Source organism: Aquila chrysaetos, chromosome 7 (assembly GCF_900496995.4).
Source record: "Aquila chrysaetos chrysaetos chromosome 7, bAquChr1.4, whole genome shotgun sequence".
Taxonomy (NCBI): Eukaryota; Metazoa; Chordata; class Aves; order Accipitriformes; family Accipitridae; genus Aquila; species Aquila chrysaetos.
This window is the reverse complement of record NC_044010.1, coordinates 11,132,113-11,158,759: the sequence shown is the minus strand read 5'-3', so window position 1 is coordinate 11,158,759 and position 26,647 is coordinate 11,132,113. Positions and strand designations below refer to the sequence as shown.

The 26,647-nt window shown below is 42.1% G+C and overlaps 1 protein-coding gene across 26 annotated transcripts in view; it reads right to left on the bottom strand.

The window, feature by feature from the left end:
• Positions 1–26,647, bottom strand: part of BBX (BBX high mobility group box domain containing) — a 143,251-nt gene that overhangs the window by 47,317 nt on the left and 69,287 nt on the right. For all 26 annotated transcript variants that reach the window (XM_030019660.2, XM_030019640.2, XM_030019642.2 and 23 more), the window contains 3 exons: positions 11,398–11,568; positions 9,597–9,839; positions 3,173–3,371 (listed from right to left, as the gene is read on the bottom strand). In XM_030019660.2, the coding sequence (XP_029875520.1) occupies positions 3,173–3,371; positions 9,597–9,839; positions 11,398–11,559 (604 nt within the window). In that variant the 5' untranslated portion in view covers positions 11,560–11,568. The remainder of the gene's footprint in view (positions 1–3,172; positions 3,372–9,596; positions 9,840–11,397; positions 11,569–26,647) is intronic.

The window sequence follows — 26,647 nt, the reverse complement described above, 5'->3', positions numbered from 1 at the left end:
TGCCCTTCAAATAAGTAGCTTACCATAACCAGACAAGGATAGGACTGTTTTTTGCCCAAGTACGCAAAAACTTAAACTGTTTATTTAAATGTAAAAATTAAGAGGAAGGAAAGAAATGACAGCTAATTGGAAAGTGAAAGTTTAATTTGGTGCTTAAACAACTTGAATACTTACGCTACAGCTGTAGCAGAGGGCTGGTGCTTAGATGTCTGATGATGATAAAACCAAAAATCCTTTCACTAAGGTTTCAAATTACAAAATAACTTAATCTAAGGGAAGACAAAATGTATGTATGCAAACACTGCCATATGTTTATAGTGCCTTCTCAGCACAATAACGTTTCTCTTATGGCACTAAGAACTTACTGGTATGAAGAATAAAGAATTTTAAGTGCTATTTTAAAGCAATTTACAGTTAAATCAACAGTAGTGAGAAAATAGCACACATTTGACTTGCAGAATAGGAGGCAATTCGTGACTTTCTCAACAGCTTTTAATATTGATGAAACTTACAACCATCTCACTACTTGGGAATGACATACTTTGTTAGTATTGGTCTGGTTAGATACTCAGCAGGCTGGCTTGTTCACCACCGCAGTTTTTCAGTCAGAGGAAATAAAGAACTGAGGAAGAACTAAGCAGAAAGAAGGCCAGCAGGTACCAATTTCAACTTTTACCTGGGTGCAGAATTAAGCTTCTTTCTAAAAACCAAAAATTGCATCTCTATCAGGATATTGCCTACTCTAGAAGTGTCTTTTTTCCACCCTTTGCTTCACTAAAAAGCTTTTTGGCACAGATGGTTTTCTTCTGATGCAGAAATGTGAAAGTATTGGGAATCTTGCACATTTGTATAGCAAAGGTGTTGCTCACTTAGCTCTGTAGTTGGGAGGGTAGATGCTGCAATGGTCATGTTCACATGTGAACAGTAGTTGTCTTTGCCTTATGCCCTACAACAGATCACAGGTAAGCCACGTTATGAGAAAAACATGCTCAATTACAACTTCCAGGCTGGATGAGCAAGGACACCTCTAGTGGGTCTGCAGGTCAGAAGCCCAATGCTGGTGCCACACCTCAGGTTCTTGACCCAATGATAGGTCAACACAAGAGGCTTAAAAGTGGGGTGGTTATTGTTGGAATGCCAAAAATACAGGAGAGAGATTAAATCCTGTGTGGGACTCAAAATAAGAGAGGAATATCTTACACTCGATACACTACATCCTCCAAAATGAAATATAATATGTAAAAAGCAATCAAGACAGGATTAACAACTACCAACAAGTGAAACAGATTTCCTGGAATGATTCTGGAATCATATAATCCATGTCCTAAGGAAGCTATCTGCCTTGAAGATGCAAGACAGTCAGTGGCATTTCAAAGGTGTTTCTGAGGAGGTTCAGCTAGATCTTAGTTCATCAGCTACTATACAGCCTGGATTTTAAAAGAGGTTGTGCTGGATGGAAGAGTCAGAGTTGAACTGAACTATCACATGAAGTCAAAGAGAGAAGAACACAACAAAACATGTTTAGCATGAACTGGTATATAGTTGACAAAACAGTAATCCATTTGGCATGGCAGACTTGTCATGATTTGGATGCTGCTAACATCTCCGTCAGAAGTTGTTGTTATTTTATGAGCTACTGTTATACTGAAGAAATAGCCAGCCTTCAGTGGCACGAGGACTGGAGTCAGACCCCTATGATGATTACTATGCTCACTGACTCAGTCTGCAGTAAATAAATAAATAAATAATAAAAAATTAAATCACATGTAGCATAGAAGGGCCTTCTTCAGAAATGAATGACTCTATAGATTGGATTACATTACTTTCTAATTAATTCTTAAGTTCTCTGTCCTCCGCTCTGACAGGTCTTGAGTCAAGATCTCTCTGTACTCAGAAACTCTACATTTGGATAGCCCGGCAGCAGCATTGGGGATGGCAGCCAGGTAGACCAAGACCTATTACTTGTTCTTTGTGTTAAATCAATAAACCTTTAAGGAGCATAGAAGTTACTCCTCTGATAGCAAAAGCAGAATGGGATGAAGGGCCTTGTGATTTTTAGAACTGGTGTCCCATATATCATAACTACGTAGCATGAAAAACTTATTTTGATCACATTTCACAGTTCCTTCATAGCCAGAAGGAATTTCATTACAGGCATTTTCATACCGCTATACTAGCAAAAAGGTATATATGCTTTTTTATCCCTTTTTATCCTTTTAGACTTGTTCCATAAAACCATTTTCCACTTTCCAGCTCATATCTCTCTAAGCACAAAAGTCCTATCTGCCACACACTTGTCAAACTAGGTAGGATACGACAAAGTTTCAAATACATCAGTATTTATAAAATTAGAAATGTCAAACTGCAAAAAAGAAAAAAAAAAAAAGAAAAAAGGATGGAAGGATGGTAGGGGAAAAATTATTTTCTACTTTGACTGTTAGGTTCTTAAGCCGCCAGTACTTAACATTAATGTCTCTGTATTTCAAGGTCATGATTGCAACAGTTCTGCTATTTGTGGGTATCAGTGAGAGATTATCTGCCTTTCACCGGTTCAGGCACTCCATGTACACTTATTCAAGGATTTGTTTGGTTTGGTTTTTTTTTTAATGTTTAAAAGGTTAGAATCCACACTTCCAAGGTATAATGGGTAAAAGAACATATTTTAAGTGAAATTAAATTACGCTTCTCTTGATTTAACTACAAATAGTTAGCTCCACCAGTACATTCGTCCACAAGAATGTTAACACCTCCAACTTCATAGATACCCATAAAGTATTTTTGTAAACAGCAAATTACTGAACATAGTACAATGCTCTATGAAAAAGAATGCACACAATCAGCATTTTTCCTTTTTTACTAGAAAAAGAAATCTCTAACAGCAGATAAGCCAGAATTAAAAATCAATCAAATCTGGACCCCAAAAGGGGTATGGGTTATGATGCCACATATCTGGACTCAACTCTTGAAAGCAATCATGCACTAAGGAAAATTTTAGGAAGTTGTTATGCAAAGGTCTAACTAGAGTCTTGGCAACTTCATTTGGGACATGAAAGGTATTTGCACTACAGTACCATGTGCAATAAAGAAAACTGCTATCGCAGTTCAGTTTCAGTGCCGCATCCTCAAACAAAATGGTGATGCTATGTCTGAGTAACATGGATGGAAATCTCACCTGCCATTCCAAAGTTCAGCTGTGGCATTTCTTCACTTTTTGTTGCTTTTCTTGGGCTTGGCAAGTCTTTTGCGGCATCTGATGCAAAGGCCCATAACTTTTTCCTGTTTGTTACAGCAGATGTCTGAGTTTTTACAGGTTTGTTTGTTGTAGGGCACCACTTGTAGCCTGGATTTGCTTTCATAAATGCATCTTTGTACTAGAAAAGAAAAGGAAAATTACCAGTCATGTCAGTCATGACATTACACTATCCACAGGGCAATAAACTGCACTGTGTGTAAGAGGATTTAATACAGTAAATAATCCTTAAATATCTTGATTTTTAATAGTTTAATCACATGCTTAGAGTCTGACCGCCAACACCATTTAATAATAAGAAATATTAAGTAGAGCTGTACTTAAAATAGTGGGTTTTCTCTTTCCTCTCCTAAGCGTTTATCACCCAGAGCAGGCTGAAGTTCTGATCCTGCAGACTGCTCCCCAGTGCTTGTATGCTCACTCCCTCGAGAAACACAGGTATTTGAATTCTTTTGCAGGTACAATCTTTGTTTACTTTCTAGTTTCAATGAAATGAAAACATACATTTAGCAATAAATGCAGCATGATCCTCCTTACCTTGCATTCATCTTTCTCTAGTAGTTCCATATTTTAGAATATTTGAGTATATGCTTTCCCAAACCAGGCACCGAAAATAAACCACTACCAGTATCATCTCATTTCCAGTAACTTCTGATACATCATCCCAGCGTTCCTTCCAAAATGTACCACGCTGCATGGCTGCATAAAATAAACTGGGACCATTTAAAACTTTCTTTGGCCTTGAGGACACAGCACACATCTCAGTTGTTTGCTATATTCTTGGTATGAGGCAGCAAAACGAACAAAGCCACACTAAACACGGGAGGTGGGAGAAAAGGTCTGGATCCTACACAGTTTGGGGGTGGGGGGAAGGATGGGGACCTATTTTATTCACAAAATGCAACAGTGACGTTTTCCAAGTATCTTGCTGACCAGACCAAAACAAGATTTTTGAATGTTGACAGCAATAAAGAGAGCACACAAAAGAGTATTTTAAATGTGTTGCTATGCAAGGGGGAGAACGGGCGAATCAGAGCAATACGCCACGCATTCCAGCTGCAAATGTTCGCCGAACAACTGATAGGGTCGTACAGCACTGGCTCCTGTGGGAGCCTACCCAGTAAGTACCAGTGCTCACCGCAGGGAGAAGGAACCCAATACCTCTTCATGCACTAGGTAGCTCTCAATGGTGGCAAACAACCAAAAGAGTGGTTTTATCCTGAAGTACATGGCAGGGCAGCTGCAGGAAGTTTCTTCTGTGATTACACATGTTCCCACCCACCCAGCTGCCATCAGTCCCAGTTATGGCACAGAGAAGCACCTACGTTTCATGCACAAGCCTGCACAGAAACACGAGCAGAGGGGAAAAAAATCCCTTGGGTATCAAATAAAGAAACAGCACTGAAAACCTTGTCCTCTGACACTGCAGTGTTTTCCCAGATCAGTAAATGGCATGCCTTGTGGCAGGCTCACCACTGCATGTGTATCACTTACTTTCATTTCCATCTTAACCTATTAGCTGGTACTTGCTACCTTCAGACTGTAGCAAGCATAAAAACGTTTCAGTTTACAAGAAGCACAGCACCGTGTGAACCCGCTGTGTGAAGTCCCGTATTTATAGAAATGGCTATAAATAATAAAAATCTGCAGGGACTGCTGACCCACATACACACTGTTTTTTCTGAATAGGGTGTATGTATCAAATCTGCAAACTAAGGACTGCGACACCTCTCACCTCACCCCTTTTCCCTTTCCCTCAGTTTGGTTTGGGAGCTCAGTACACCACAAAAATAGCCTGGTGGAGGGAAGGGAAGGGGAGGGGGTAAAGGAAGAGGCGGAAGGAAAATACACAGCGAAGCAGCTTTGCCTTCCATTGTTAAAGCCACAGCCCAGTCACAAATCATGTTTCCAGCCTGCAGAGTGCAAAGCACAGAATCGCTAGCAATGAGGTACATAAGCTCTTCCTATCAGCATTGCTGCTTTGAGTAAAGCAACTGAATTATTCTATGGAGTAATTTGACAAGCTGACAGGCTGCCCATCAAATGAGAACCAGAATGCATGCCATTTGTGAGACGAGGCAGCAATAAGCTTTTAATCAGTTTCTAACAAGAGCAATTCAAGTGAGCTGGTGTATTAATGGATTTTTTCCTCTGCAAAGCCAAGAAGTGAACATTAACTGCACTCTCTGAAGGAGAGGAAGAAAACTGAGGGAGGACAACTCATCAGCCCCTTTCACAGTTTCAACACTCAAGATAAATGAAAATGTAGAAAGTTAAACAGTGGCTAAGAAGTAGTTTTATAAAATACATACAGGGGCCTGATCCAAATCTCAGAAAGACTTTCAGTATTGATTTTTGTGACTATTAGACCAAGGCCTAAAATGAAGTGATAGATTCTGCTTCCCAGGTCATGAGAAGATAACTTAAATGAGCTACAGAGTCATGAGAAAATGCCAAAAGCATTAGCAGAGCTTACTGTTTTCCTCCATTTGACCAACTGTGCAGTAAACCAACTTAACACAGCCAGCCTAAGGACATCTCTACAGTTGCTGTAAAAAAAAAAAAAAAAAAAAAAAAAAAGGTAAATCCTTAAACTGGAATGCAAAGACACCACCTTGGCTCCCGCGCAAGTCGCAGGGACAGCCCTGCAGGGTCCTGTCCCAAAATTCCAGGTAAGATAAAAAAAGCACAGGATATGTTTGTGGAATCAGTCTGATGTATCATTTCTGTTTTGTGAAAGCTTGGGGAACGATGTGCTATGCAGTGGGACCAGTGCCATTTTAGAGCTGAGGTTAAAAAAGGCACTGTGCTTTAGTGCAACTCCCTGAGTTGCTTTCATCACCAAATAAAAAAAGATTTGCTTTCTCCAGTGTGGTGGGAACAGGAGCTCACAAGTGGATTCCAGCTACACCTCAGGGTAGCAGTTAGCACATGCTTAACTTCAAATGTATGCTTAAATCCCACCAACTGGCTATTAAGTGTCACATGAATCCCAGAGATCTAACAAAAAAAAATTTTAAATAAATAATAATAATAAAAAATCCCCAGAAAATACTACACTCCGTTTTTCAGTCCTGAAGGACGCAGGGTTCACATTACACGTTACAGTCCATACGTCACCCAGTGAACTTGCCAGACTCCAGCCAGCATGCCAGAACATTTGTCGCTTCCTACCCTGACACAACTGCCAAAGCAGCGACATTGCAAGGATAGCAAGCTCCCAGTTGGGCTGACTGTACCTGTGAAACCACTGGCCGAGAGCTCATGAGGAGAAATGTCCAGCTCTGCCACTGAATTTATCAGGCTGCTCCCTACAGGAAACAATCCCAATTGCTTGGGTCCTACCGATGCAAACATACCGATGAAATACATTCAAAATGAAGTGTTTTCTAGCAAGGGAGACAGGGCTTGAACAATAATAATCTCACTGGATATTTTCCAAGGCAGCTGAATATTCCCAGTAAGCCCTGTAAGAGTCAAGAGAAGAACGCTACCCCTATTATTGTAGTAACCAAAAAATGCTGGAGCATGTTTATGAGTGGCCAGAATTCATTTTCCCCTCAGTGAAGGGAAATGCTAATGAACAGGATGAACACTCGTGGGTCCAGTAGGAGTATTTATCAGCTACTGGGCTTATATCCTAGATAATGAAACTTTCAAAGTTAAGTTGATCTAGGAAGTCTGCAGGATACAAATAGAAAGCCTACTCCTAAAGAAAACACCAGCAGAAGCTGACACCGAGCTCCGCAGGCACAGCATGAGGTCTCCAGAGAAGGTGTTGCTACAAGAGACCATAAACCACAAGACTGAAAATAGAGGGAGCATGGGGCAGACAGGTACATAATGGGATTTCCCAGAAGTGCCTGAATTAACTATAGACCTGATCATCCTCTCAGTGGGAATCAGGAATAGATGTCTAACTCACCAGGAAACGTCCCATAATTCCACTTGGCAAAATGTTGGGGTGCCTGGATTTTCCAAAATCCTAGATCTTGCACATAGCTAGACATATGTAAGTAAATATACAAATGCATTGATTTTTGCACTGCTGAGATAGTATCACTGCTGGTACTAAGCAGGTAAGAAACTGAAAGCTTCTTGCTTGATGCTTGATCTAAGCTAACTGGCTTTCTAAACTATGGCTTCAAGTAGTAAAAACATTCTCGAGACTATAAAACAACAGGGGTTGTAGCCACTGAAGCAGGGACCACTTCCGTCAGGTCCATTCGTATCTCTGGAAGAGCAATTCAGATGCTCAAGGTACACAAGACATGTTGCGGGGGTAGCGGATGTGACACAGGGATCTCCTTTGGGAGATGTGTGCCCTGCCAGGGCAGCGGCTAGAGGCTATGAGGTGAAAACTGGAAGTCAAAGGGCACTGAAAGGCTACATTTAAGTAACAGAAGCTCATCCACTGTATTTTAAACCTCCATGAGCTTATACATACAGGTACTCAAACAGAAGATTACTGGTACAATGGTAATTTTATGTCCTTCCAAAGGCATTCACCTTCTTGACTTTTACATGAGCTGACCATAGAAAAATACCAATAAATGGTTCGCGCTAGAGTTGACATTAACATCTTTCTGACAGTCTCAGCAGTAAGCCTAACTACAAAAATGAGTGTTAAAACAAAACAACCGATCCACACACACAGAATAGGCCTGTTGGTGAAGAAGGCCCAAATACATTCAATAGCACATTATAGCTGCTAATTATTGTTTTAACATACAACTGTTTAAAGAATAAAAATTATACGCTATCTCTCTTCTACACATTCTTGGAACTAGTTGTAATGATGTAAACTGCTTAGATTTCTTGTTTCGCTTTGACGTTGAATATGCAATTTGTTCTTCATGCCAAGAAAAATAAATAAATCACTACAGGAACAATGATTTCTCCAACAATATGATTAATAGTTTCAGATCTGTCACTTCATATAGAAGTTCTGCAATTATTTTCCTTCTTAATGAATGAGCTTCCTTCAGCAAGACAAAAGGCTACAAAACCCAGCCATATCAGGTTTGTTTCTTCCAAAAATTATTTCTTCATTTTCATCTTTCCTTCCTCTGTATCTGTACTGGATCTCCTAATTGCCCTTTTCCCACACATTGCAAGAACCATTGCTAATTTGTAAGTGGGAATGCAGAACAAATCAGGAATGGCTGGACAAAGCTGAGACTCAAGTATTTCAACGCTGTGTCACAGACAGGGAACTACAGAGGTACTACAGACCCTGCTTCAAAAAGGACCTGCCATGCAGAACACTTTGTTTTTCCTGCGGACCTTTCCACGCTCACACAAACCACTGAACAGACCTTATATACATGCGTTAAAAGTAGTAGACAACTTCAGGTGACAGGGCAGGTACAGATAATAGTTTCCCCAATCGTTTCACAGCTATCTGTACTTCCTGCAGCGTGCTAGCATTACTCGACAAATGAGAGAGATGTTCTTCCTTCTCACTGGCCCTCCATTATTTTTTCTAAGATTGAATTCAATGGTTGCCTGCAATCTACATCACACAGGTAATTACAGGGATCTGTTTTGGGGTGATGGTATCAGCCTAAGTAACTGTCTGTGTGTGTCTCACTCTGCTATCAATATCCACAGCCTTCTTGGGGCCAGCTTACCAAGCAAGCTACTTCTTAAAAAGCCTCATTTAAATTTTAAGTTGACATCAAGATACTTTGTGAAATATGGGGATAAATCTCTTTTCCATGCTCCCAGTTAAAGGACTCTGACTATGTACTGCTCTCTGATTTGGGTATTGGACTCTGCCTCACTGAAGGTTGCTCTATCAGAAACTGGTTAACAACACATAGGGAGAGTACTTAATGAAACACTAATAATTTTTAAATTCTTTAGCATCACAGGAAAAAAAGGACTACATTTGTTGGCTATGCTTTTGGTTTGGTCTACCTGTATTATAGTAGCAACCTGTATTATCAATAGCAAATGCACAGCTTGAGCTAAATATCACGAGTCATCTGACACTGAACTGCATGTTATTGCTTTCAGTGGCCACTATCCACACACTATCCACGTGTTAATGCTTGTACTGCAGGAATTATCAGGTGATATCTATCACAAAGTGCATACATTTGTACCAATGACTACTACAGCCAGGTTAGTTTTCGTACACAGACCGATTTCTTTTCATTCTGGTCCAAAGGACCAAGTGAATCAAAGCAAGAACAGCAGCTGCTCTGGGCACTATAATCCCACTGGGGAAGCTAAGGAACTCATGGAAGAGAAAGACCCCACAGAAAACATTTAATACACAGAAACAGAAGACAAATAGATACTGAACTCCCTTTACATCCACCATTCAGACAGAACATACCTCCTTGGCCATGTCAGTGTATTTCTGCTTTTCTTTTGGATCTAGAACAGCCCACCAATCCGCCAAGATCTTGGTCGCGCCACGATTATCGAGGCGAGGGTGTTCTTTTCGCACGAGAGAGCGATGGCGTTTGCAGAACAAGAGAAATGCATTCATTGGTCGGCGAGCTCGTTGTTCTGAGGACTCGTCATCTTCGGTTTCATCAGCATCCTGCTCTAAACCATCAGCGCCAAGGAGTGGCACCTACCAGAACCAAAAGGGAAGGGGTGTAAACTCAGTTATCCACGCTTCTCATGGAGACTTAGAGTCTGTGTGTGAACACGGGAGATGCACGTGGATACACGCAGCTGTCTCCAAAGGCCATCTGTTCCATCCAGAAGACCCGGGGTTCTACATCAAACCTCCTCACCTGATGGTCCAAGGTTCATTCATGCTCTCTGCAAGACTTAAACTCCCACTTGCAAGTGGAGCAGATTTCTAAGCTGAGGACCATTCTCTAGTAACAGTCCTAACGGGTTGGAGGGAAGAGATCCTTCCTACCCAATTCCTACAACCTAGAAATCATCTCAGTGGGATGAGGTGAGCAGAGCTACCTTGGACCTCAATCATACATGTTTGCAACTACAGAGTGCATAGTAAGGAAAGCACATAGGTAACAGTTGTTTCCCCATCTCCTGCCGTTCATTACTCAGCCTCCAAGCTGTGCTGCAGTGCAGCCACTGCACAGCTGCCCAGTCAGAGACAGAGGGCAAATCTCAACACTGCCAAAATATGGTCTCTCCATTTACAGCCCAGTGTATCATTCCTACAAGGGACGCACCACAGAAGACTAGCTCTGACTGAATGAAATGAATTACTGTCTGAGACAGAAAACCACCTCCTACCTAACTGCAACGCTGCTATTTTATATCACGTTGTGAAAGTGACCCGTAAGGTCAACAGAAAGCACTGTCAGTGTCAGGCTCTTCCTTGCTGCTCCTTATCCTTGTCAAGGTCATCCTTCCTTATCAGGTATGTGGCTCAAGGCAGGTCTCCTCAGCACTGACCTCTCCCTTCCTGCCTCAGGAAGGCATCAAGGAAATGCAGATATGAACGTTATCCACGTGATGGAAACATCACATTTCCATAACCCATTCCCACTTCCTGTTACAGAGGATGGGTTTAACTGTACATTCGTTTGGTGCCACATTGTAGGGTCCTTACAGAAAAAGGGCAAGGCCAGCATCATTGAACAATACCAAAATGCCAAGCGTCAAACCAGAGACAGATTATTCCACCTGTGCTCTCAATATTCTGGAAGATAAGTTGAATTTCACATGCAAAGACAGTAAAAATAATTCACAGCTTTTTCCTTCTTTTTCCACTTTTAATCTTTCTATTTTTTTAATCTTTAAAAAAAGAAAGAAAACTATTAGCTTCCTATGTCCTCAGAGCCACTAGAAGCAGGTAACAAGCACAGGCTAACTTCAAGTCTAAAATAAACAATTAAAAAACCCATGTCAAAACCCCACCTTGAGCAATTGAGATGTGCAACACATTATTAAAACAACCCAGTTAAAACACTTACAGTCTAATTCTAAAAAAGAGTTCTGTCCAAGATTTTAAAAGCATGATTGACAATTCATTTTTTTGTGTTACTTGCTACTTGCCTTTATAGCCTTATGGGCAGAGCATCATTCTTTTCATCGGCTGTGTTCGTTCACAAAACAGAACAGCAAGAAGCAAACAAAATAAAAACACAGCTAGGGAGAATCTGACCCACGATTAACATTGTACCGTCAAAGCATCCAATGAAGTCTACCTTATCAATATCTTCGTCGTCTTCCTCCTCTTCCTCCTCTTCAGAGAAGTCAAGGAGTTTCTTGGCAAGCAGGGGATGCCACTGAAGACACTTTCTTTTTGGTCGCTTCCCAGTTCCTTCTCCTTCTGTCGAATGATCCTTATTCCTACTACTGCCTTTCATTACTGTGACCTGTCATGCAAAAATAGTCAGAAGTTCACAACAAACCCTTAGGCATAAATGACCATCATATAGATAATTAAACAAACCAGTGACAAATATATGGGGCTTTAATGCAAGACTCTCAGAAGTTTTGGCAAGATACTAGATAGAGAATTTATTCCAATTATCAACAACAGCATGGATGTATCTTTTCCACTCTTAACATTTCCACCTAATGCCCAGATTAACTAGCAACATAAAATTTAAGAGCATGAAGCAAGGACACTAGCCAGTCCAGCTCTCAAATGTGCTCATGTCTGAAGGATAGCAGAGAAGCCCTCACACTTCATTAGTCAAGTGAGTGAGAGACCACAGCTCTCGCACACCTGTGTCCACTGTAGTTTTTCACATTTTGCCACTGAAAATGTCAGGATATCCCTCTTTTTAGCAGTGGAACATATTGCCAGCCACTCATCTGTTAATGATGCACTTACATATAGCAATGTTGATGCAGAACCCCATGACACTATGAGCTAGGATTTCCCAAGTGCCATTAAAAGGTGCAATAGAGAAATCTGACTCCCTGCCTAAGAGAAGTGAATTTTAATACACGAATTTGAAGCAAACAAACAGAAGTAGTTACCCTGATGCTTCCAAAGTACTCATCAACAAGAGCCCCCACACAGCAAACGAAACAAACCATCTGCTGAACCAAGTGCATGCAGAAAAATTAAAAATGGCATTTTCCTGGATGAATATTAGAGTTTTTTAGTTCCTCCCTGCTTATCAGCAGTACCTGGTCCCCACCAGTTAAGGACGCCTGGTAACTTTGTAGTAGCTTGCCATTAAGCTCCACACTTTGCGGTCCCCATCATGCCACTTCTATCTGGAGCACATTTAAACTTTGATTTCAAGGCACCCACTCCTCTGTTCATGTTCTGTAACCAACTCCTGTCTTTTCAGCGAGTGTTACATGGCACATAATCACACACCATTTCACCTAAATCTTTGTCCGTAACTTGCAAAGCAGATCCAAATACACAGAAACAACCAACTTTGGCTTTAAAAGAACATTAAAGTGTGGAAAATCAAGCTGCAATCCAGTATCATGAAATGCAAGTCTGAAATTGTTTCTATCCCACTGTGACCTTCGCCATGTACCACATTGTACCATGCTCCCCATCTGTCTCTCTTCCTAAAGGGCTGAACCATCATTTGCTTCTCTTTGGGCTATTTTCGGACACAAATCGACAAAGTAGCTGAGTTACTGTTTGAGCAGTGACTTCAGCTCCTGTGGGTAGCACAGATTCGTTAAGTCTCAGAGTTTGTTACGTGACAGAGATCTGCCTATTACCGTAGTCAATAAAGTACGCGGCCTATTTCTGAGCAGGATAAATGTACTACAGGTACAATGGGGAGTCAGCTACTCCAGCCCTTACCATTGACTTATCTAGGCAAGCTTATTGTATGGTTTCTGCCTACAGTCAGTCCTAAGTAAGTGAAACTAAATTAATGTTTGAAGAGTGCTCCATGATTCTCCTTCACAAAGCTCAGCTGACGTCTCAGTGCTGTTTGAACAGCAGCATTGCCTTTAGCTGGCCCCTCTCTGCCTCCTGCCCTTGGAAAGATGAGCAAGAGAAAACTTCACAGTACTTAAGTGATCCCACAGTGTATTTTACACATGTTCTCCATCACCCCGGAGGCCCTGCCTATGCTCCACGCTGAGCTCAGCAAGGCAGCACAGACCCTAGGCATCGGTCACCTTGTGAATTCCTGAGGCGCTCGCAGTGCGTTACGTCTCTTTACTACCGCCCAGCTCATGAATAATTTTTGTTTTCCATGCATGAAGGCTAGGTATTGAACACCCAGTTATGCCCAAAGTAAATTAACCAAAACTCACTGCACATTAGTGCTGAAATAGAAACGTATGCTCAGCTCCAAGAATTCAAGGGATGTTCATTAGGTTGTCTTCTTAAATTGTTAACCATTTTACCCTACTCGTCACCCTGAAGCAGCAGTTCTACTATAAAGAGGCTTTTTAACAAGATGGGTCATCATCCTATCAGCTGAACAAGCATTTAGGAGATCCCACACACAGAGTAAGTCAGATCTGGCTGTTATACAGGCACCATTTATTACAGACAGACACACAGTCGCCTCTTCGCTTGCACTTTGGAGTAAATCTCTGCAACTGTCAACAACAAAAATTCTCCCGATTTAACACCACTGATGGAGTGACTGAGGCCACAGACTGACTTCAAACTTTACTTTTACAGCACAGCCTGGAAGCCCCCCACCCCTTAAGTATGTCAAGATATATACTCTATCCTCTATGCTCTCTCTTCTTTCCTGTAAAACAGGGTGTCATTCATAACATGAACAAACTATTTCAGCCCCTATTTTTTAATACTTCTGTGTTTCCAAATCTTTTTTCCCATTTTTGCTTATCCAAGTTCTCACAAGTTTTGACCTACATTTCAGAGACTTTCTTGGTGTTTACTTTTTGCTGATGCCTCTCAGTCAAATGTAGGATTGGCATAATGAAAAATGTTGTAATTCTCTATTACATCGCATGGGACTTTTCCTCTTAAACATGGATGCTGACATAGTGTGATGAATTTGTTTTTCTTTGGATTGCTTCATCTTCCATATTACTACCCCCACACTTCATGGGCATTTCTGACATAACTGTTGATATATTCACATACAATTATATAATTATGAAAGAAGCTGGCCCATAAAAAAAAATCCAGCCAAATGCAAAACACAGCTAACATAGACACTTTCATTCTTTTTTTGTATGGAAGATTTTGGCAAGACATAGTGTAACTACTTAGACAAGACGCTCCACGGTCAAGTGAATGCATGTATGATTAAATGACAGCACAAGTTTTACTGGCATTATTTACTTGTTGAATGGCAAAACATCAATAGAATCCACTTAGTGGACTCTTCAGATTATATTTATTTATCTGATTTTTTTCCCCTCGACACATCATCAATAGCATGTTCGTTGCTCATTTTGTATGGGAGACGGGAAGCTGGTAGACAGTAGCAAGCAAAAATACCAGCTCCTTCTCTCCCTCTCAGGGATCCCTGATTGCTGGCAAGCAGCCCTACCAGCAAGCTTTTGAAAAGAGAGCTGGACTTGGACCCTACAAGAACTGAAGCATGCATTTAAGTTTGGCAATGAAATAGTTCCATAGTAAGTCACAGAACAAGTCATGGGCAGTCTTTGCAGGATTTAGGGCTTAAAAATACAGGAGACACACAGCACCCAAGATACACTGCACCCAAAGTGCAACGTTTGCAATAACTGGAATTTATGAACCATATCACAAAAAAATGTAATTTCTTCTACAGTTATCAGTAAAAATATCGTGTACCTTTTAAGGCAGATGTAAAGGCTTTTAGAAGTTAGCAAGAGGAAAAACAATTAAAAGCAGCTAACAAGATTTTACAAGGTATTTCACAGCTTAAAGATGACAAAAATTGACAGACACTAGGGACAAAGTAGGAATATTCCAACAAGACAAGACAAAAGTATGGACAGCTTTGCTTAAAATAAGCCACATATGCTTTATAACATCACCAGAGGATACCTGTCAAGGCTGAAATTCATGATCCACTGACAGCAAGAGATACCTTCAGGGTGATGTTCTACACCTACCTTTTAGCGCACATACAGATCAAATGTAGCAGAGATACTATACCAGTAAAAAAATTTAACAATTTTTTTTTTTTTTTTTTTGGTATGCTGGTTGTATTATTTCCTTTCTGGTCCTAGAAACATTAACCAAAGAATCACAGTTTTCTTGGATGTCTTACAAATACATATACCTAATAGGGCTTCAGAGGAAAAAAAAAAAAATATTCCTTAAGAAAAGAGCTGGATGGTGGGGGGAAGCGGGGGAGAAGGATTGTTTAGCTTTTTACAGCATACGCTTCTATTTCAATTACACAACTGTATGCAAGTCTACCTTTTTTAAGTTTTCATTAACAACAAGCATTTGATTCCCTTCACAGAGTTTTGTTTTCCTCCTATCTTCCTCTGTTATTTACTAAACCTGATATAGGCAGGTGACCAACTTCTGCAGTTCTAATTTTGGGACTATCTCACCCCACAGTTGATCTGTCACCAAGAATGATGCTAGTGCTTGTGCTGAACAAGCTGCACTCACCAGACATTCCCCAAACTACATCCACAAAACCCAAAATCCTTATAAAGGTTTTTAAAAGTAACCAAGCGCTGTAAGGCACATGGATTTCTTTCTAGTTTATAGTACAAGACCTGTAAAAGCAGAACCCGAGATGTGAATTGTGACTACGGTGTAGTCCCTGTTGGAAAGTTCTCTGTGGAAGAATGTCTGAACTTCAGCAACACTCATCTTATTTCCATGAGGACAGTGGAAACGAATTTCTGTTTTCCTGTTACCTTAAAATCACATTTCCTGGAGTCCAGCTGAGTCCATGCAGACTGCTGGTCCAAAGGAGCAAAGGGAAAGTTTCAAGTGGATTTCCCACACTTTCTGCTCAGTTTTACACTATCTAAATTCTCTACTACTTTACAAAAACAAATACCAAAGAGAAAAAAGAGAACCGAACTATGACACTAATGGCTTGGTGTTTTTGGGACTACCGAGTCAGTGACCTGAGCTGTTTCAACAAAGAAACAGGAAACTGGGAAATGAGTTCATGTTCTCACTGATCTAGTGGGCTGAAGAGGTATTTGAATTTTCAAAATAAAAGCAAAAGGAGACTGCTGGCAGTAAAATACACCTACATGAATACAGGAAGTTTTTTAAAAAATAAGTATCTTTTAGGTCTGGAATAACTGAACCAGAATATTTCTATAACAAAGGACAAAAACTAGTTGGCACTAATTACTGACCAGTCAGTGAATATAATCTTGTTTCACAGCAGAAAGCCATTAATGAGCTTTCTAATTTTTGGAGATATGATGGTTTAATGCGGGACATGCTGTGACTCAATGGAGTCCTGTTTGCTTGCAGAGGTTTGGGATAGACACTCACCACACGAAACACTTAGCAACACAGCAACAAGTCTTACTTAATTTTTAATGACATGCTCTTCCATTTTCATAAATGATTTTAAACTATTCCTTATTCTCTTAAACTCAGATCTGAGTTGCTTTGCTCTCCAATACAAACTTAATCCCAAGATCATCAAAAGAATGTCAACAGCACTTTTTTGAATTTTGGGGATTTTTTTTAAGTGAATCTTTCATGCCTACCAAAGAGAAATAAAAAAAGTCAACAGATTTTAAACTTCAGCTCTACTCTTCCTCTGCTCATTCACTGATGCACAAGAAATAAGACGTTCTTTGGCATTTTTTAATGCAAAAAAATCAACCACATTTTGTCTAGTATGAAAAGCACTTTATGTTGAACAACTGTACTCACCATTAGCATGGTATCAGGATGCCTCAATTAAAAAAAGCAGGGGGGAAGGAGGGAGAATAAATTTGTTACTAGTTTTCACTTGCCTTTTTTATGTGCATATTATTTAGTGTTGCTTTTGGTTAAGCCTTCACAGCTATCGGTAAGAATGGTTGTAAGGGCATTTCACGTGCTAGCTCTCTCCAAATCTGCTTTTAAAATGGAAACCACACAGACAGCAGGTGCGCAGGATGGCACATGAAAACCTCACATTGAACAAGAAAATCTCACGCATTCAATACACAGAAAAAACTTGCCTATTCTGTGCAAGGAATACTCTGTCCAGATATGCTTGTGTCACCACTTCAGGCAACTGTGTTTTAAAAGATACTAAATGAACATGAATCTCTCCATGAGACTTAAGCATAATACAAGAAATGAAGCTTGAAAAGTCATGAGGAGATACATAATCTACTGCAAAGTCTTTTAATGATGGCTGATTTTAAGTAACAATTTCTCATTTTGTTTTTCTAGTTCTCTTTTTTTCTTCTTTATTTATAGAAGACAACAGGAAGAAATATAATAAAATAATATTTTACTTTGTAGGGAGTTCTTCAGCCTTTAGGAATGTCCTTTTTAAAATAAGTGAAAGACAGGGAAACCCTGCCTGCTATAAAATTGCCCTCAAAAGACACACTTAGGAACTGGATCCTATCAATACAGTGCATGAGTAAACTGATTAGAAATTAAAAAGACAAAACTTAGCATAGATCTCAACTACTGGGTTTTCCTTAACGTCCCTGCCAGAGAACAAACACAGCTGACTGCACCTTACTCGGCCAAGTGAGTATTTCAACCAACACTCGGCCTGAAATTTAGTATGTAACCCAAACTTGGGAGTGCTACATTAGCTACCATACTGGAAAACCAAAGTTTAGAGTGTATCATGGTTAGGCTGCCAGCAAGTGCTTGTTGTCAGAAGGGCAAACTACTCGTTAAACTACAACTTGGTACTTTTAGTCTAGAAAATATACTCAAAAAAATTAAAAAAAAAAAAAAAGGAAAAGGAAGCAAACAGTAAAAACACGGGGGGGGCAAGAGTGAAAAAAGTGCATAGAAAAGAAAAAAGAATTAAGAAAAAGGGCAAAGAAAAACAAAGGAAAAGCTCTGTGAAAACTAGCATCATTTAGCTTGACAAAGACAAAACAGCAGGCTTTGAATACATAAAAGACATCAGCAAATAATCTATTTTCCACATCCATAATGCAGAGCGCAAGTGGGTGGCCTCTGCTGACGGGAAGGAAAACGGAGGCCAAGCCCTGGAGAGCGTTCCCTCGCAGGCAGTGGTACAGGAGCAGCAGCAGGGAAGTGTCTGCCGGGGGGGGGTCACCCAGCACCCCGGGACCCCCAGGGCTGTGGCATGCAGGGCAATGGCACTGCTGAACAAACCATCCACGTCATCATGTGTCATCACCCCCAGCCCATACGCTAAACGTAAAAAAAAATGAATCTAATTATGAAAACTAAGTGGTGCATGATATTTCAAATACATAACTAAAAAAGTATTTTACAAATGTACTCAAAATATACTGAATGCAAATATGATGGTCAGATAGGAGTTTGGACAATCTTTGTAAAAATGACCACCCTCCCAGTTCTGTAACGTCTTCATTATGTTGTTGCTTGGTTTTTTTTTTTCCCTCCATTTGGATGTTTGTTCCCCAGTGTGAATGCCAGGTAACAGCAACTTATTAGGTAAAACCAAATCAGTACACGTATCTTCAGTTTATCAGTGCTAGAAGGTACCAGCAGGAAGGCTTGCAGGAATCAGCTCCCGGAGCTACACAAGTAATTTTTATAAAGTGAGAAATAGTTTAGAAGATGGTCAAGCTTTTGTTTTCTACTATGCTTTACCCTACATAAACCTAATCTCTGAAAGAAGTCAGAACTTCAAACGGTAATTATTAATTTTTAAATAACCAAGTGACCAACACTTTTCAAACAGACCTGCTGAGGCCGGGCACAACAATAGAGGTTCGGCTCTATTTTGGACCAAGCTTTTAACGAAACTCTCGTGGATGAAACGTCAAGCCACCGACCCCACAGGAAACGTTTGCTCCGTTCGGGCAATGCAGTTTCCGTTTGGCAGAAGCACACCGCTTCCACGTCAAACCAAAACACCGGTGCCACTCAAAACCAAGGCACGTCCACAAACCCAACGCCTCCTCAGCAGGCGAGCATTAAATCCCGAAGAAGGAGGGGGTACGGGAAACACGCCTGCCCAAATGGCACAGCAGTTCAGGCCCAGGAGGGACTGGCACGCCGCGGGAGGGTGGCTCAGGGAAAAGGAGGAGGAGGAGGCATCGGAAATGCTGCTGCTGCTGCTGCTCCCCAGAGTCAACAGCGACCCGCCCGGGGCTGTGAGAAAGGAGCCGGTAACCGCGTCCCGGCACCGGTACCCGCGCTGGATGGAGCGGGGCTGATAAGCAGCGCCCGGGCTGCTGGAGGTGCAGGGAGGTGCGGGCAGGGAAGGGCTGCGGGGCAGCCACGGCGAGGGGCTACGGGTGGGTGCCCAGCAGCCGGTGCTGCTGCTGGGGCGCGGGGCTGCGGGCGGGTCCCACCGGCCGGCCGGGCACCGCTCCCACCGCACCGAACCCGCGGGCGAGGGGCCGGGCACGTCGGCTCTTTTGGGGCTCCCGCACCGACGTGCCCAGTCCCCAAGTGCCATCGAGCCACCCCCCCCCCCCCCACGCCCCCCCCCGGGTGTTTTGGGAAGAGGGAAACGGCAGTAAGTACCTGCTGCGGGGGGGAGAGGGGAAGGGCCTGGGGACAACCCCGGAGGTGGCGGAGGCTTTCTCGGAGCGGGGCTCCGCGGGAGCTGCGCGCTGGCGGAGCGGGGGACGCGGAGCCGCAGCGGCGCCCGGCCGGCAGGTGAAGCGCCTTGGGTTGTGTTTACTTCCGAACGGGCCGCGGCCCCGGGGGTTCCAAACCGCCCGCCCGGCGGCAGGGGGAGGGGGCGGGCAGGGAGGGCAAGGGGGGCTCCCACCTGAGCCTCGCCCTTTTCAAAGTAAACGTAAAAGAACCCACAACACCCCCCTCTCCCCCCCCCAAAAAAACCCAACCCCACCAACAAGCAGCACGCACCGTGGAAATAAAACACCAGCCAACCCACCCAAACAACTTGCGGGCAATTGTCTCTGCGAAGCAGCAGCTCGCTGGGGCAGTTGCAGGGAAGGCTGCTCATCTCCCCCCGGGGCCGCAGAGCGTGCGTCTTCGATAGAAGAGTTTGCCTTGCTGAAATAGGTTTGGGGGTGTAAATCACTAACATCTTTATTCAAACGCATTAATGATCCAAACAGGAGCCTCCACAGAAGGATGCAATTTAAACGGTTTGAAGTAACCAGCCATAACCCTTTCGTATTAACTTTTTTTTTTTTCCCAGATTGTGTGGCTTTCTTCCAGAGTCACTTGAAAAAAAGCAGTTGTCTGAAGACTCAGGTCTTAAACCAAAACAGGCCTTTTTTTGCCTTGAACTTAAGTTACAGTAGGACATTTGCTATGGCAGGATTAATTTCAGCCCTCAGCAGCTGCAAAGGCAGAAACAACAAAACAAGAAACCCAGCGAGTCACAGGCCACAGCTACACTTACTTCACCAAAATGTTAACGGGACTCCAGTGACACACTCTGCTAGCCAAAAGCTCCGCGTCGTAAAGTGCAGAAGACAAGCATTTGTTAGAGTGAGAGCCGCCTTTCCGGACACCAAGCACGAACCACCCCACGTGCCAACCCGATGGCCACAGCAAGCACGTCTGCCCACAGTCATGTGCATCCCCTGGGAAAATCCACCTGGATTAGCCTAGCGGCTTCCTTTGCCTGGAGCTCTGGGAGAGCAAGCCAGGGTTTCCCTCACTGCATCCTCTGCGCAGTGCAAAGGAGCCAGGCACTGGGGAGCAGCGTCCGGCCTCCTGCGTACGTAGGTGAGGTCAGTCACCCAGGGGATGGATACACTGGGACACCTGTGCTACTAAAACTGGCCCTGCTCCTAGGTGAAGGAGATGTGACCCACCCAGCCAGAAAGCTTTGGCGTCCTTTCGCTCCAAAGCAGCATTTCTTTTTGCTCCTACATCTGCTGCCACAACAGGAGAGAGCGCCAACAAACCCAGGAAGGTGAGCAGCATAAATGCCTGAAATTCAAAACACAGAGGAGGCAGAGCCCAACCTACTTTGCAATGCTTCCTCCCACGAAGATGGGGGATAATGACAACACGCGCTACAAAAGCCCTCTGCTGATGCCAGAGCAATTTATCGATAGCGCACTTTTCCGCCAGGAACACAGAGTAGACTATGAAATGCAACCACCTCTCGGACAGGAGATGGGTGCTTGTCGGCAGAGCATCATAGACCGCAGCAACAGCACAATCCAAAAACCACTGACTTTTAGCAAGTTAAAGCCGGAGAGAAATTTTGACAGAGAGAACAGTTGCCCAACAGCAATGAAAACAAGGGTCCAGAACTCAGAGAGCATTCACATACACACCCCGAAAAATTTGCTTTGTGCTCCTGTGTGATCGGGACTACCTGTGCCTGCATGAAGAGCAGCTTTTCTAGAAAGACAGCCATCACTCCTGTGTTTTGCTGTTATTTTAATATAATCCTAAAATGAAAATCTTTGTGATTTGTTAACTGGATCACCAGGGGTTCCCTCTAGCTCTTGCAAGGCACTAAGCGGTTAATCTCGGTGTAAAGAGCTTTAGAGCCAGTGAGATCACAGACAGGTAAGATGGCCACAGGAAATACTTAATGAATTTCAGTGCATGGGTACTCCCATCAGCTCATTCCCAGGAGGGCATCTGCAGTTCAGCAACAGCTTTCTCACTGAAGGGCCTATGGGCTAAGAACTCAAATTTAAATTTTATGTGAACGTGAGGCACGGCCTGGAGTTCTGCTCACAGCCTTCAGATGATGACACCCTCTGAATGGGGGCTGGGGGGAGTCAATCTTTTTGACTTGCCACTCCAAAAGCTTCATTTTTATCTTTGGTTAGTAGGCATACAAATTGCTGTAGGGTCCAGCCACGGCAGAAATGCAGCCAAGTGCTTTTGCGCAGCACGAAGCAGCACAAAAGAGGAGACGTTACTGCAGCAGACATCGCAGGGTGAGCGTGGCTGAATGGGAAAATTGTTCGACTCTCCTCTTCACCTCTTGTTGATTGTGTCCTAGTGTCTTCTGCAAAACTGGGACAATGCGGCTGTGTCCACCGCTACTGTAATCCATTCTAAGGTTTATCATGTGCGTAACGAAGCTTTCATAATAAAATTCAGTCATAATTACTACCAGTGTCAGGGGAACCATATACAGCTGTATAAGCAAATGAAAGAATTAGACCCTTAATACATATTTAATAGGCCATAAAATATCCTTGTACAACCCAGTATTACAGTGTGTCTACTTTTGCTCTCTTCAACTCAAGTACAATAGGCTAAGACAGTTGTCCAAACAACCCCTCAAAACAGCTACTACCCACTGCTCCTACGGAAGAAGAATCAAATTAATGGCTACAGACAGTATTTACTCAGCTTTGCTCATCTTCAGTATTATTAGCTCGTAAATCATGGTAACGTAACCCTCATGCATCTCAGAAACAACAATAAAGAGGCTACATGAAAATTTGAAATAAAACAGGCTTGTACAATGATGACTGACAGAAATACCACAAGATTGACTTGATAATAAATTCCTAGCTACTATCATATTTTCTGCAGAATCGAATTGTCACAATCTCCTTCCATCCTCTCCCCCTACCAAGAGATAAAGTGGGTAAAGCAAAAAATTAGTGAACAGTGAACCCCTGGGAGTCTGTTCCCTGTCTGAACCCTCCCCTACTGGACTCTGGGTTAATTTCCAAGCTATTGACCTAAATAGTATTAAAAGGAATATTAAAGCAGCAATACTTTGTCAAAATATGTTGTATCTCAAATTAAGCAAAACCCAAGAAGGTAAACAGAATGCCAGGGCAGTGCATAGTTTTGTTTTAAAAGCTGGATATAAATAAAAAAAAGTGGAAAACAAACAAATTTGCAGAGATTTATCAGTTATACGTGTATTTCTCTTCTTTCTAAAGGCAGCATTTTAAGCATCAGCAAAGAGCTTTTAATGCAGACTAGATTCCTTAGTGCAGTGGTTTAATTTGATCACAGAAGAAGGAGATACAGCTAAAAGAACTTTAAGGCTGTTTTTAGAAACACCACCATCTCTCAGAACTATGCAGATCCACATAAAATCCTTTTGGGTCTATCAAAATTTGTAATGATTTTGAAAGCAGATGTACTATCTCAATATACAATTTTCAAGTGCCATCTAGTGGTTATTTTCATTTTTATTTCAATTTGGTATTTAAAAATAACTTTCCCACTTTTTAAATTAAAAAAAAAAAAAGTTTGTTATTTCTATCACTTACTGTTACTTTATCATGCGACTCTCAGTTCTACAATGGTAAGTAGATGCTTAAATTAAGCCTAAGTTTAAGCATTCTGATGGACTGAAGTTGGGCCAGAGGACAGCTGATTTCAGGACTATGGAATTGAAAGAAAAAGGGGGAGGGGGGAAATCTTATCCATCTTATTCATAGAAACAAAACAAGGCATAAATGTCAGTTCATTATTTAGAGCTTTTTCAGTAGAACTTAATGACTTCTCTTGAGAAAATTCTGACATGTTGAAGTCCATTAAGTAATTAGGGCCTCAACTGAATGTATGAGAAAATTAAGTCCCATAGTTCCGTATCTCATTGCCTAAATTGTTGCACTTCATTATTCAATTAACCCATTAAATAAAAATTATTAGCAAAAGACTTCCCCCAGGATGCCACGCAACACCAAGCCTAAGTCTACTGCTTTTTTGCAGGTGAAATGTAAGCTAAAATTCTGCATGCAGTCTTAAACTACTTCATTTGATGGAAAACATCTAAAGGTCAAACCCATACAGCTTAAGCAAATTAAGAAGAAAAAAAAGGAATATTTTTACGCTTTCATACAATAATTTAAAAAATTGCTTTAATTGAGAGCTGCATGAATACCAGTATGAATTAGAAAATCCTGTATAATGGTAAACAATATTCACAAAGATCAGACCTGTATAAATGAATGCACCCATATTTAATGGTTGGCATTTCACTGTAGCATTATAGCCACATTCTCCTGAAGCTTAATGGATGTTGGGCATGAATGACTTCAAACTCCTGGAAGAAAGCAAGCTACCAAGAAAATCTGTTCTTTGCCAGGGAGGTAGCTTTATGCCATAAGACATGGTTTTCAGAGGTTTTCCCTAAAAATCTCTTTCTCAAATAAGCTTCAAACTAAATCATCAAAAGTAAGCAGGGCTGTGGACAATGCTCCCATTCTTAAGCCATATGCATGCTCACTAATGTTGCAAAAATGCATCACCACCTCGAGTTCTGCTGAGCATAACGGTCTCTTTTAAGGAGAAAGAGACTTGGCTTATTTTTAATTCATGGAAAGACAATCACATGATTCAGCAATGTCCACTTCAAAAGATCTAAGGCTAGGAATTTGACATGAGCTGCATGTGAAGGATTTAGGGCAAATATTTTTCCATCGTTCCCCTTAAAACTAGAGAATATAATTATTAATTTTCATGCTGTAATGAACCATTACTTCAAGAAAAGGGAAATATTAAAGACTACATTCATAGCACCTGGAGGTCTTTAGTCCTGCTCAAAGCAGGCCTAGCTTCAAAGCTGGATCACGCTGCTCATGAGCCCACCCAGAGATGGAGAATCCACCACCTCTTCCAGCACCTGCTCCACCACCCTCACAATGGAGGATATTTTTCCTTATGCTCAACCAGAACTTCCCCTGCTGCAACTTGTGAATACTGCCTCTTGCCTGTCCTTTCACTGTGCACCCCTAAGAGGAGTCTAGCTCCATCTTCTTCATAACTGTCCTACAGACAGCTGGAGTCAGTTGGAGCCTCCCTCAGCCTTCTCTTCTCAGCCAAACCACAACTAGCTCTCGCAGACTTTCCTGCTATGTCATGTGCTCCAGGCCCAACCACCTTGGTGTTCCTCGAGTGTGTTCCCTCCAGTTCTTTGGTCACTCTTGCATGGGAGTCCACAGCCTCAGAAGCGCAGAGCAGAGCAGGAAAACCCCTTCTCTCAACCTGCTGGCTACGCTCTTGCTCACACAGTCCAGCCTTCAGTTTGCTTCTGTGGCTACAAGGTCATGCTGCCGAGTCCAATTCAATTTACTGCCCATTAGGATCCCCAGGTCTTCTCTGCAAAGCTGTTTTCTGCCTTTGTTTTTCTTGAACTTCATGGGGTTCCTGTTAGCCTACTCCAACTTTCTGAAGTCCCTCTGAATGGCAGCTCTGCCCTCTTGCATATCCATTATTTCCATCAATTTGGTGTCACCTTTGACTTGCTGAGGGTGCACTCCATCCCATCATTTGTATCATTAATGAAAATATTAAACAACACTGGCACCGATATCAGCCCCCAAGGAATACTACCAGTAACACTCTGCCAGTTAAATGCTGAACCACTGGTTAAGCCAATTTTTCACGCACTGGGTAATCTATCCAACCATTCATCCAGTCTGTAGCCAATTTGGCTCCAGGGATGCTAACAGAAGTGTCAAAAACCTTGGTACCATCCAAGTAAGCAAGGCCCTCTGCTCTCCCATTGCCCACAGCACCTTGTCTCCATCACTTCATCACACTGATCAGGCACAATTTGCCCATGGTAAATCCATGCTTGGCTGTTCCCAGTGACTTTCCTGTCCTTCATGTGCCTGGAAATGGCTTCCATGAGGACCAGTGCCACAATCCTCCCAGGGACTGAGCTGAGGTCAGCCAGCCTGCTGTCTCCCAGATGTTTCTTTGTGCCTTAGAGCACAATTAAACACCTCAGGGTCTGATCTCTTCCTCTTGCATGATCCATCAGAATGATGACACTGCTTCATTTGACCTGCAGTAACCTGAGATTACAACCATGTTACCATACTTGCCAGCAATTCTAAATGCCGAAGAGCTGGAAATACCAGTAGCTGGAGAACAGGTAGCACAGCTTGTTTGGCTCATCGCTTCCTGTATTTTTTCAGAAAGCTACCCAGTACTACAAATTCAAGTTTGCAAACACCTCTCCCCCACTTAAAAAAAAAAAAAAAAAAAAAAAAAAATCCGTAAGATATAAACATAGCATGGTATTTTCATTGTGTTTGGAAATGTGAGTCCAATTTAGTCCGAGCTTTCCCTCATATTTGATTTTTTTTAAAGTTTGTTTTTCAGTAGGGGGAAGAGCATGAAGCTACCTTGATTCTGAGGAGCAAACAAGAGGGCAAGTGAGCTTCCTGGTCACATAATGTGTGTAATTTAAGAATAAGGTAAGAGCACCTGGCACCTAATGAACAAATTCTAAAATCCAGATGTTTAACATCCTCAGAGATCTGTTGTGGACAGGCCAGTTCAGAAGTCTGTTGCTCTATGCTCAAAGGCCTAAACACAAACAAGTCTTCCCTGAAAGTCTAGGTCCCTCCCTGGTGAGCTGCTAAGCAACTGGACAGACAAGCCCACGTGATTTGCTGAACAAAAGCTTACCAGAAACTGTGAAGATGCCCAAGAACTTCAATAAGCTTGGACAGGTCTTTCCAATTCAAGTTTCAAAAATAACTTGCTCTGTTTGCCACGGTTTGGAG